Here is a 13013-nt window from a genome sequence, read left to right on the forward strand (position 1 = left end):
CCAGGTTTCTGTTGACTCGAGGGTTGCCCCCTCCTCCCACTCCGGTGCTTTCACTTTCCGGGTTTGCAGTGGCGCTGTGGCTCCGGCAAACGAGCCCAGGGGACTCCAGGTATCCGCGCGGGGGTCGCCCGCCTTCGAGCGCCTCCTTCGCCGTGCCTTTCGCCAAGGCGCTACCAAGCTTCCTCCCGCGCTCCGTCCTCGGCGCGGCTTCGGGAGCAACTAGGCTCTCTTTCCTGTTTCGCCAAGCTCAGCAGCAGCAGCAGCAGCGGCGGCGGCGGCAACAACGCGGGTCCTGGCTTTCCCCTCGCACCACCCAGACCCGAGCAGCCCCCTCCCTCCTCCTGTGCCTTGCGCGTGGCGGCCGCCCGCCGAGCAAAGTCTCCCCTTGGCCGCCGAGGCGCGATGTACCTGTGGCGCCTCCTCCGTGGCCCCTGAGCAGCCGCGGCGCCCCCGCGTGAGCAACGGCTTCTCTTTGTGGGCTTCCCAAAGAGGCTGAGCTTTCGGGGCGGGGGCGAGCGCTAGTTTTCCTTTGGATGCCGTTTGCTGTCGCCCAGGCCGGCTCCTCACCGAAGGGCGCGAGATGCCTTTTCCCAAGAGGACGGTGGCGCCCCTCAAGCTGCGCCGCTTGGAAGAGGAGGTGGCCGCTCCGAGGGACAAAGAAGGGCACGCCGGGCGAGGCGGCGGCGGCGGCGCGGGGCTCCTCTTTGGCTCCCTGGAGGAGGTCTGCTCACACTCACTGGTGGCCCTGCTCTGGCAGCTCTCCGACCTTTCCCGCTGCGCCAGCGAAGTCTTCGGCGGGATCCACGAGCAAGCCGACAGCCTGGGGCGCCGCAGCGCCCACCTCCAGCGCCGCCTGGACTGCCTCAGACCTCTTGCCACCCGCCTGGATCACCGCAAAGTCAAAATCCGTGAGTGTCGCGCCGTCTCCCGCCTAATTCATTGGGCTCCCTGCGCTGATTGGCAACCTGGTGGAGAGCCCTGGCCTGGCCCTTCTTTGCAGCCGCTGGTGGCCTCTGCTTGTGTGCCTAGGGATTCGCTGGGTGGCAGCTTGGCCAAAACTTGTTGAAGGAGTGGGGAATGAGGGTCTTAGCACCCCGCATTGTTTCCCCCCCCCCCAAATTCCTACACTGCCAGAATGTGACCACTCATCCTGCCCAGTCTCTGTGAGGGTCAGGGAGGTCAGTCATGAGGTTGACCTTCTAGTGCGTTGTCAGCTCAAGTTGTGCAAGCTCCACGGGTTTGGTCACATTGTTGAGTTGCCTCTCCTAGATAGAGATCCAGCAACAAAACTTTACAGAACCAAAATAGGGCAGGAGTGTTCACCAATCAAGACAGGATAGGTGGGACTGTAGTATTTTCACAGGGTACGCCCAAACACGTGTTCTTTGCTTTGTTTGTACCCAGTGAAATGTGGGTTCTTGCAGTAGTCTTCTTGTGGTTTACATGCTTCCTTACGTCATTGTGGAAGTTTCTTCTTTTTGGAATAGGATGGGATATGAAAAGCAATACAAAGATGGTATTAATGAACGGAGGATCCCTTAGAGGTGGTTAGTTTGCTCTCGCTTCTAATGAGAGAGCGCATTTGTCCACATGCTGAACAGGGGGTTGGAGTTCGAACTTGGATTATATCACCATCTTTTAATGTTTAATGTTTATATTCTAAGGGGTTTTAAAGGTTATTTATTTTATTGTTTTATTGGAAACCATGGCAAGACTATGGTAAGTGGTGGTATATACATTCAAAGGTAAACAAATAAATAAATAAACATTAAACATTTCCATCAAGAAGAGATATTGGACCATCATGATTCCATATCTTTAAAAAAATCACAGTGACTGTAGAGGCAAAAGTTGAACAAACCAGACCATTCACATTCAAAACCAATTTGTGATGCTCTTGTATGGCAGAGTTACACTCAGGAAGCAAATAATAGTATAAAATATGTTACCAAGTAGTTACAACCATTATGTAGACCACAGGTAGTCAAACTGTCCATGGACTACAGTTCCCATGAGCCCCTGCCAGCAAATGCTGGCAGGGGCTCATGGGAACTGTAGTCTATGGACATCTGGAGGGCTGCAGTTTGACTTCCCCTGATGTAGACAGATTGGGCAATCCCCTAAATGCTATCTAAATTTCCTATCCACTCAATTGCAGCTGGGGAGAGTGCAAAGAGCTCCATCACGTCTCCGTGGAGCGCACAATGCCCACATTCCTGTGACAGATGAAAAATAGTGTAGTGGGTTGCACCACAAATCACTCGGGAACTGACATTTTGCCTCATTTATGCACAACTGCCAAAGCCTGTTTGTAGTCTGTTAGCCATCTTCCGTATTTTATGTGGCAAGTCAAATCCTGCGGGCCTCTCATTGGTGGTTATTGGGTCATGGATATTGGGTGGAACTGATTTCATCCATGTTTGCAGCCATTCATTCCCTAGATCAAAATTTTGTGATTGCAGTTTTTTTGCAGCATGTCTAGTCTGGATAAGCCTTGTCAGCTGCCACTTTGTGGATGGGCAGCTGTCTGTTTTAAGTGATCTTTCTATATCCATGAAGAAGAGAATCTTGGTTTCTCAGCAGCGATAGTGGTGTTAACTCGCTCTCATTTCTTATTGAACTCTTTAGATGTTAATGTACATGTGGTTAAGGGATGTTTTACCTGATTAGAAGCTTATTTTGGTCATTTGGAGACTGATGTCTCTCCTCTGGGATTATGGGCTATCCTAGGAGTTCTGATAAGACCTTGTAGAACATTACAGAATGTACCTCAGAGGAAGCTATTTATTTATTTACTTCATTTATAAACTACTTTTCAACCCAATGGTGGCCAAAAATATCTCATAACATTCTTTCCTTCTCCATTTTATCCTCACAACACCTTTCTGAAGCACAATAGATTTGAGTCCAGTAGTACCTTAAAAGGGAGCTTTGACTTTTGAAGCTTATACCACATTTTAAAAAAATTCTAAGATGCTACAATTCAGATCTAGCTTTTCTACCACAGGCCAACATGGCTTCCCTCTGGAAACTCTGAAGTAGATGAGGCTGCGAAAGTGAGACTGGCCCAAGGTTTCCCAGCAAGCTTCCATGGCAGAGTGGGAATTCTTACTTGGGTCTCCTAGATTCTAGACCGGTCTTCTAGATTCTAGTGCTTTCTGTTAAGCTCCAGATAGAACACCTGGGAATTAAACAATCCAGTGTTTTCCCTGCATTGTGTATTATTAATTAAATCATGAGTTTTCACAAATGAATCTAAAGTCAACATTTTAATTTTCCATGTCTGAGTAGTACTAATTGGAATGTGCATTTGACTCCAGGTTGTGAAAAAGCTGCATAGCTCTGCTCTGGCAGGCCTACCTCAGGAGGTAGTTCAATGACTGTGAACACTCCATTGAGAATACTTTGAAAAGATGATAACTCTAGTATCAGTGTCAGTCTTAAAATAAACTATATTATCCTTGTATTGCATTAACAATATTCAAAAAGGGCTGATTGCTTTAATGTATCTCAACCTTTTATGTTCACCTACTATTGTTTACAAGCTTTCCTTAATGGTGTGCCTTATTCTCTATATGTATGTTATAATTTTGGGTGTTGCTGAATTCCAAAGCAGTTTTTATTAATTGCTTCATGTGATTTGTATTTAGAGAGAAGGTTTGTATAGAAATATTATGCAGACAATAATAATGATACTTAGCACATATACGTTTTTTGTGTTCTGTGCTCGGCTTTGACTGTTCAGGATGCATACAAATCAAGCCAATAAAGTTATGCTTCCTTTGTATTATCAAATACCCTGTCATCTGAAATTCAGAAATGGAACGTGACATGGTTTTCCCCCTGTAAGCTCTTACCTCATTCCAAAAACTTTGTTGTGAGCTCCTGTGTGCAGAGTAGGGTTTGGAATTTCCTGTTGGCTCAGTGTATTGAAACTTTCAATCTGTGTATGCATGTGTGTGTCCTTTCTACCCCTCCCCCCTTCTCACTTCTGCCATTTGTCCCATAGAATGAAAAACAAGGCTACCAATGTGTGAAACATAGTAAGTTTGCGAGAGCAGAAAAGCGTGTTTGTCAGTGTTTCTGATGGATATTTTTTTCAGCTTTAATTTGGTAATTAGCCCAAGGAAGAATTTTGGCCTTCTTTTTTATGCTGGATTTTGTATATCCATTTATTTAAAATACAAGTGTATTTCTATTAATTTGCACATAATTAACTGGCTATCCAACAAGAATATTAATTCAACGAAAATGGATGCAACCCATTTCTGTATTTTAACATGCTTAATAATCTTCTAGCATTTTTTTACAACTAATGTCAATTTCCTTCCGATATGGATTTCCTGAAGGAATACAATTTTGTTTTCAAGAACATTTTTCAGTACCTGAAGCAGATCATCATTTAGCTATATTTACTTCAACATATTTATTACACAAAATTTAAGAATTGCCTCATATTTATTTTATGCCCCATGGGCAACTAATACTTAAACTGAAACATCTAATTAGGAGAAATTAAACAGATTTTAAATGTTCACATTTGAAGATTTACATGGGAACTAGGTACCAACCCTGTTGCAATCAGGAATACAACGGGCACTAGATTGGGTGGGGTGGAAGAACTCTGTAGATGGTCTCTCCCTCCTCCCAGGTCCTGGAAAGGCTGCAGGATGGAGGCCCCTAGGCAAGGAACTCACTGGCAGAGGCAGCTCTCACGCAGCAGGGATCTGCAGCCTCTGAGCCTAGGAGGGAAGTGGAAGGAGGAGGGGAGTGATCAGTGATCAAGCCAGTTGGAGGAGGAGGCACTCAGGGATATGACAGTCACCCTGAGTGGGTGTTAAACACTGAGTGGCACTTAAGCCATGGAACAGATTAGGAGAGGACAAGGGGAGAGGAAATCTGTGTGCTCAAGCCTCTGAAAGTTGTATTTATTTATATGTTAACACTATACTTTATATTTATATGTTTATACTTTATATTTATATGTTAACACTATATTTGTATGTTAACACTATATTTATTTGTTAACACTATATTTATATTTATACTAGTAACTAAGCCCGCTGCACCCAAAATACAGCAGGCGCTAGCGGGGTCGCGATGAGGGTGTTATCGGCTCCGTGGGGTGGCCTGTGAGGCGCAGGTGGCTCGTCCTGTGTCCCCTCCCCGTCCCGTGGCCTACCTGTGGCTGGGGGGGGAGGCATGAGATGGCGGCAGGCGGGAAGCCAGGACCAAGGCGAGGTTTTCTTGTGCAGGTGGCAGGCCCGGCATAGGAGCGGGCGCCGGGGCTGTGGCCAGCTGCTGGTGAGGCTGGTGCGTCCTGGGAGTGGGCAGGATGGGCGCTGGTTCGGCCGCTGGCGTGTCTTGTTGCAGCTGGTGGCGCAGCCCGCTCCCGAGAGTGCGGCGGGTGGGAGCGGTGGCAGGGGAGTGTTTGTAGCCGGTGGGCGGTGGCTCCCGCCGCCTCTCCTGGAGCTGTGAGTGGCAGCCGCAGCTGCCTTTGTGGGTCGGCGGCGGAGGGTGTGTAGAAGTGCGAGGCCAGCTCGCTCCGGCGGCCACCCCTCCGTGTGCGGGGCAGTGGCGAGGTGTCTTCTTGTGGGCCACTGCCGCCGCCGTCGGATCCCGCGAGGCGCCGACCTGCCCTGTCCAAGGGGAGGCAGGTAATGGCAGCGGGCGGCCGTATGCTGGGGAACGCTGCGTGTGGCTCACCATTGGTCCCTTGCTGCTTTGCGCCTGCCGATTGGGTCCTCTGATTGTCATTCCAGGGGAAGGGGCCTGTCAGGACCCTTCCTCATCCCTGACAGGGCCCACTGACGGAGCCCTTACTCTTTTATTTTATCCGCTCCGCGAGGAGCGGTTAAAGATGTTAATGCTATACTTTCATAATCAGGTTGATAGGACCATTTTGCATATCTAGCACTTTTATGGGAATCATTAAAAAGTTTTAGGCATAAGGATAACTACTGTTTTGTTGTACCTTTATTGGTATACCTTTATTGGTACACACAATGACTATGCAAGATTCACATTGCATATAAAAGAGAGTTTATAGAGAAAAAGTAAAGAAGATCTTGGGGAGGACTGCAAGAATAATATGTCTATTAGTAAAGTTACAATTTTATCTTGAAATTTTATTTATATTTATATAAATAAAATTTTATATTTATTTATAATTTATATATATTGTTATTGTTTGTGTAGGATAGCAAGGAAATATGTCATTGCTTATGATGTAAGCTAATTGTCATTTGATTATGAATCTGTGGTCGTGATTAGAGCAGTTTGGTATCTAGTTATTGAGTCTATAAATTAGGGGATAATTTCTACCTTTTTCAAATTGTCACATTCTATACAAGTTGGTTGTTCTATGGTTCATTGTCTATTTTTCAGGCTCTACTTGAGTTCTACAATGAGTCCCTGCATCGTACAAGGGGTTGGACTACCTTCCAATTCTATGATTCTTGTATATTCATGAGAACGAATGGTTCCTATATTTGAGATGCAAAGAAAAAACATTATTTTAAAAGTGTCTAGCACCACCCTCTGTTTTTGTAATGCTTCTAAGAGAGAATTCTTGCCGTTTTCATTCTGCAGGGTTCTGGCAGTGTGCTTGCTTGCAGTTCTTATGTCCACTGTATAGTTATCGTTCCACATTATCCTTTGATACTGTCTTGTTTTTGTATGAGAAACAAAGTGGAAGGCTAGTGGATTTCTTTCTTTCTTTTTACATCACAGATGATGATTATATGCTATTCTGTGATTATGTGTGGAGGAGCTTCTTTGTTGGCATGAAAGCTTCCTTTCCCGTTTACTCTAGTGATTCATACAGTTAGACAACTGGAGCTCCTGTCTCCTCCACAGCCCTTGTTAGGAAGGAAATGCTGGGCTGTGCATTCTGTGGCTGTTTTCTGTTTTGTTTTGGATTGGCGGTTTCCGCAGGGGAGATCACATTTGGCCCTTTACTCTTCCTGCAGTAACAAAAACAATTACTGTGGTGGTGGTTATCCTGTGTATAAACTGCATTATAAAATTAAGAACAGGAATTGAAGAGGAGTTTTCTCTTTCATGTCCATCCTCTGCAATACCTCCGCGTTTTTGGTGATATGCTTGTAAAAAAACCTGCCTGTTGCTAAATTGTGGTTCTATAGATTGTGAGTCTTGAGTTCACTTATTTTCTTCTGTATCTGTTTCCCCCTTTAAACTTTGTCTTACCCATTTTCTTTTAGAAACCTCACCATGCGTTGGTCAGCAATTGCTAGAAGTGGGCCAAGTTAATAAAGGGCTCCTGAGATTTTGAAAGAAGTTTGGTATGGTGCCTGATATGACCTGTAGAACTGAGCTTTGCCACACCCGTCAAAACAACAGCAACTCCTTACTCTTATGTGGTTATCCTCATTTCTCTGAAGATGCCAAGTTTGCTTCTCTGACTATAAACTGTATGTTTCGCTAACACATCATGAACCTAGCTGGGGAATGTTGCTTACAGTTCAAATTACATTAAATCCTTCATTATGGAATCTCCTTAGAAAATGAAATCAGAGTTGCGAAGCTTCTGCATACCCCTATTCTGTAATCAGTCAAGAGTGGCCAAGAGTCCAAGACTTATTATTTGTCAAAATTTTGCCTTTACCATTCCAAAAACTCTATTTAAGAATATTATTCTGTTAGAATCAAAAATTTCTAAAAATCCCGCAAACCCTTTCCTTCCAGAAAACCGATAATTCTGTATGGTACTAAAGGAAGCTGTCTTTTGATTGCATGAATTTTGTTTCTGCCTGAGGTACAAAGATATTTTTGTGCCATAGTGCTTGAAGACAGATATTTTAAAAAGATATTCTCTTCTGATCCAGTTATCTTCAAAAGTCTAATTTTACTTGAAGAGGTAGTTAGTACAGTGAATGGGCAGGTATGTTTGTTTACAGAAATAGCTCCTTCTCTTCCAGCCAACAATTCTTGCTTTTTCAGTACTCAAGTAGTTTTCTTACATTTCATTTAATTAGTTGTTGCCCCAGTCTTATTCTGGGCGAGCAGTTGCAGATAACTCTAGACACCATTTATACGATCTGTAAAGTGGCATGGTATGCCACTTCAGTGTGTTGACTACATCTATTTTTCCACATCCTTCATGGAGGAGTATAGCAAGGAGAAATGGATCTGTTATGAAAAACAAAATGAAACATTGCAGAATTAACAAAGTTTGTTGTGAAGAATATAGTAGTTCAATGAGTAGTCACCCAATGAGCTTTATTGATAAAGTGGGTATTTGAAAATTAGTCTCATCCTGATCTGTGTTCAGCACTCTGTCAGCTGTACGCTTTGAACACTTTGACTAATATGAATATATAATTGTAATTTTCAAAAGAATAACATTGAGTATAACTTTTGGGCACTCTTGCTTTGTGGTCAAAGATAATGTATATTTTTCTCTGGAGGTTAATTTGGTAACTTCTGCAGTTTGAGTGGTACACTGAAAATATTTACACTGTCCATTTGCTGACCTCGCCACTCTTTCTTTATATAAAAATACAGAAATGGAAGAAAGACCCAAAATCTGTGTTTGCAGCTCTTAGTAACTAGTACTATTCAAAGTCCCTAGTCCCCTTGTTTTATTGCTAAGTAGTTAATAGCGGCCAGCCCTAGTTTGGATGGCCCAGGCTAGCCTGATCTCATTAGATATTGGAAGCGGAGCAGGCTTGGCCCTGGTTAATATTTGGATGGGAGATCACCAAAGGAAAATGAGGGCGGCGACACAAATACAGGCCTCTGAGTGTGATCAAACTGTGTTCTTGGTAACTGTTGACAAATCATGCCTAACTGCTAATTACATTAAGTATTGGTTACATTAATCAATGGGCGTAGGTAGGGAACAAATATTTCCCTTGGTTGCCAGGTACTAGCTAATTGGGATATTGGAGACTGTTCTCTTTAAAAAAGACTGATTGATTTTGTGAATTTTTACCATCATTTGGGGAGGGGACATATTCCTTTATTTGGGTTTTATCTAAATTACTGTTGAAAATAAATGGTGGCATTGTGCGGTGCTTGAAACACCATGGATCATGAGGAAGAGCGAGGTATAAATGTTTTAAATAAATCAGTTGGTCTGTCTGAAGAAGTTTGCTATACAGATACTGTAATGTTGTGTCATTGGTTGTTTTTTCAATAAACAGTTTTTAGTATTGGCAGTTGGAAGTTGGTAACCAAATACCGAGATAGAAGTGTTTTGCTTTCCCAAAAACAATAAAAGTGGAGAACAGTGGTCAGATTTTAATATCCCATTCCATTAAAAAGGGGAGAGGAGAATAGCAAGGTTTTTTCCACCTCTCAAATTCCTTCAGAAACTGCTTTTATTTACTGGTTCTGCAGTTTCAAGTCTCTACCAGGACTTCTGCTAAATCTACTAGTGTATTTGAAATTTCAGCTATTGGAATTAATGTTGGACAGAGAATTGCCAGCACCAGCTAAAATGCTTGACATGCTTTCAAATATTTACATTTTTTGATTTGTATATTTATTGAATTTGTCCTGTATTTCAAAATCATGAGTGTTATGCCTTTATCATTCTCAATAACAGCTATTTAAGATAAGGCATGGTTGTTGTCTTTTTTTTTTTTTTTTAGCATTTCCTCATTATCATACGAAGTCTAATTTATGTTGGCTTGATGATTTGCTTCTCAATTGGATGGCTTGAATGAAAATGTATACTTCTTTGGTGCTTGTATCAATTTGGCATGCCCCATGTTTTCTGTTTGGATGAGCAGTGGCTTTGTTAACAGATGGAGTCTTTCAAAGCCAACTCAGCAGGACTTGGAATAGTTTGCATCTATTGTTTCCATTGCATGATGGGGAGAAGTGTTCAGATTAGATGAAGACAAGTCGTGCACACTTGCATGAACTGCAGTTGAGCAATAATTGGTAGATTGTTAAAATAAACTGTGATCTTAATGCTTTACATATGGTGGTGGTGAAACCTTTTGGATTAGTGTGGTGTAATGGTTGGAGTGTCACACTAGCAGCTGGGAGACCCAGGTTCATACCCCTACTCTGCCATAGAAGTTTACTGGGTGACCTTGGTTATACACTTGTTGAGGTAATCTACCTCACATGATTGTTTTGAGGATAAAATGAAGGCAAAGAGTAGAGTGCATGCTGCTTTGAATCCTCAAAAAAAAAAGGTGGGGTATAAATGAACTAAGTGAAGAGGAACTAAAGAGGCTGTTGATGCGGGTGAAGGAGGAGAGTGCAAAAGTTGGCTTGAAACTCAACATCAAGAAAACAAAGATCATGGCATCCGGCCCTCTCAATTCCTGGCAAATAGATGGGGAAGAAATGGAGATAGTGACAGATTTTATTTTCCTGGGCTCCAAGATCACTGCAGATGGGGATTGCAGCAAAGAAATTAAAAGACGCTTGCTCCTGGGGAGGAAAGCTATGGCAAATCTAGACAGCATCCTAAAAAGCAGAGACATCACCCTGCCAACAAAAGTATTCCAGTTGCAATGTATGGCTGCGAAAGTTGGACCATATGGAAGGCTGAGCGTCAAAGAATTGCGGCTTTTGAACTCTGGTGCTGGAGAAGACTCTTGCGAGTCCCTTGGACTGCAAGGCAAACAAACTGATCAGTCCTAGAGGAGATCAGCCCTGACTGCTCCTTAGAAGGCCAGATCCTGAAGATGAAACTCAAATACTTTGGCCACCTCATGAGAAGGAAGGACTCCCTGGAGAAAAGCCTAATGCTGGGATTGATCGAGGGCAAAAGAAGAAGGGGACGACAGAGAATGAGGTTGCTGGATGGAGTAACTGAAGCAGTAGGTGCAAACTTAAATGGACTCCGAGGAATGGTAGAGGGCAGGAAGGCCTGCAGGAAGGTCCATGGGGTTGCGATGGGTCGGACACAACTTCGCATCTAACAACAACATAAATGAACTAACTATGTAAGCCCCAGAGACTTGTTTTTTCACAGGTTCCTTTCCCCTGCACTTTAATTATAGTGGATAAAGGTAAAGGTAAAGGTATCCCCTGTGCAAGCACCGAGTCATGTCTGACCCTTGGGGAGACGCCCTCTAGCGTTTTCATGGCAGACTCAATACGGGGTGGTTTGCCAGTGCCTTCCCCAGTCATTACCGTTTATCCCCCAGCATGCTGGGTACTCATTTTACCCACCTCGGAAGGATGGAAGGCTGAGTCAACCTTGAGCCGGCTGCTGGGATCGAACTCCCAGCCTCATGGGCAAAGCTTTCAGACGGCTGCCTTACCACTCTGCGCCACAAGAGGCTCTAATTATAGTGGATAGTGTGCAATTTTTCCTTTGGACATCTGATCCTAGGTTTCTGCTTGTCTCACTTGTAACTTATTTTCTTATCCAAAGGCATTTTGGTTGGATTGTGTTAATTTGGGGGGGGGGCTGAATACTTTTTCCAGGTTTTCAAAAATATAACAAATATATGCTTTAAACTCAGAAGGTGTAAAGTAATATAATCTTACCTGTCAAATATTTACATGGTGAAATATTGGTGGGCCTTCTCTCGAGCATGCTTTAATGTGTTCCCATCAGCCACACTTGAGGACTCACACTTGAGGTGAGGCTCAGAGAGCCCTGATATTGCAGGAAACTGAGATCGGTATCCCCATTTATCTCCCCATATTTCCATCCAGCCCTGAGTTTCTGTACCATCCAAGTTACTTGTGTTCTTTTGAGTGAAGTAAGAAAGTGGGGGATGATGATAGGTAATGGAGATGTGTGTGTGTGCTAAGTCTTCAAGTTGCTTCTGACTTAATGGCAACCCTGTGAATTAATGGCATCCCATTATTAACAGCCTTGCTCAGTCTTGCAAACTGAGGGCTGTGGCTTCCTTGATTGGGTCAGTACATCTCATGACCTTCCCCTTTTAAAAATGTACCTTCCTGCTGCTTATGTGCATGCTGTCAGTCATGTTGCTGAGTGGGACAGGATAGGTTAACTCTCTGGATCTTCTCAGTGTTTTAGGAGCCCTCTGTGCTCAGATATATTGAGCTCATTTTATTTGATCACAGTAAGAAAATACAAGAATTGGATCAATGAGATTGCATAGGGTGGCTAGTAAATACCACTTAAAATAATTCCTGCTGCTGTTCTCTTACTCTTCCATTTTCTTTGCTACGTTTTGTTTTTCTGTTGTCGCAGTCAGCACAAGCCATGAAGGACTGGGCGGAGGAACATACAAATGAGAACCAGATAGATACATGGGAACCTGATGAAAGCTAAGATAGTGAAAACAGGCTAGAGCAGCAGATCTTCGTATAACAGGACCAGTACTCCACCCACTTTCCACCCACTTTCCTGGGTATTAGCATCAGACTCATTAGTGTACACACACAAACCTGTCAAGCTGGCTTTGTCAGAGAAGTACTCTGAGTGAATAGTTAGGATGGGCCCTCGTTTGCCCCTTAAGTTACAGGTGTGTCAAGTGTCTTCTGTCTCCTAATCATCGTTCTAATAATTGCCCACTGGCAAAAGCCAAACATATTGGAATAGCAGCATAGCTTTATGGCTTTTATGACAAACCATGTAAATGTGGATTACTTATGTAATGTTAAATCACCTCTGTTTATCATGCAGCAATGCACCATTGTCTTCTTGCTTTAAAAGAAATTAACTTTGAACTCTTTGGGGGTGTTCTTGCATGAAGTGCAGTTATTCTAAAGGTAGATGGTTTGCTGTGTAAGTTTAATACACTGGAAAAAATCTCAAGGTAACCGTAATTGTAAATGTAGCTCATGGCAGTTTCCCTCTATGATAACTATGTCTGGTTCAGAATTTTGTCCTTTGGTATTGGCATAAAATTGTAAATACAGAAAAGCCCTACAGAATAATAAACAATGCTCAGAAAATCCTGGGACTATGAGATAAAGTAATACTTTCGATTTGGGAACTTCAAAAATCAAGTGAGCTTTGTTTTGTTTAAAGCCCCGTGTAGAACTGACACCTGAACATGTATTCTGATGGTTAATCATCATCATCATCATCATCATAATAT

The 13013-nt window shown here is 43.2% G+C and overlaps 1 protein-coding gene across 2 annotated transcripts in view; it reads left to right on the forward strand.

Annotated features, from left to right (window-relative positions):
• Positions 1-20: 20 nt before the first annotated feature.
• The window catches only part of NHSL1 (NHS like 1), a 194951-nt gene continuing 181958 nt past the window's right edge, over positions 21-13013 (forward strand). For both annotated transcript variants that reach the window (XM_077351415.1, XM_077351433.1), the window contains exon 1: positions 21-908. In XM_077351415.1, coding sequence (XP_077207530.1) covers positions 581-908 — 328 coding nt within the window. In that variant the 5' untranslated portion in view covers positions 21-580. The remainder of the gene's footprint in view (positions 909-13013) is intronic.

The sequence above is a fragment of the Paroedura picta genome, chromosome 1, assembly GCF_049243985.1.
Source record: "Paroedura picta isolate Pp20150507F chromosome 1, Ppicta_v3.0, whole genome shotgun sequence".
In the NCBI taxonomy this organism is placed as follows: Eukaryota; Metazoa; Chordata; class Lepidosauria; order Squamata; family Gekkonidae; genus Paroedura; species Paroedura picta.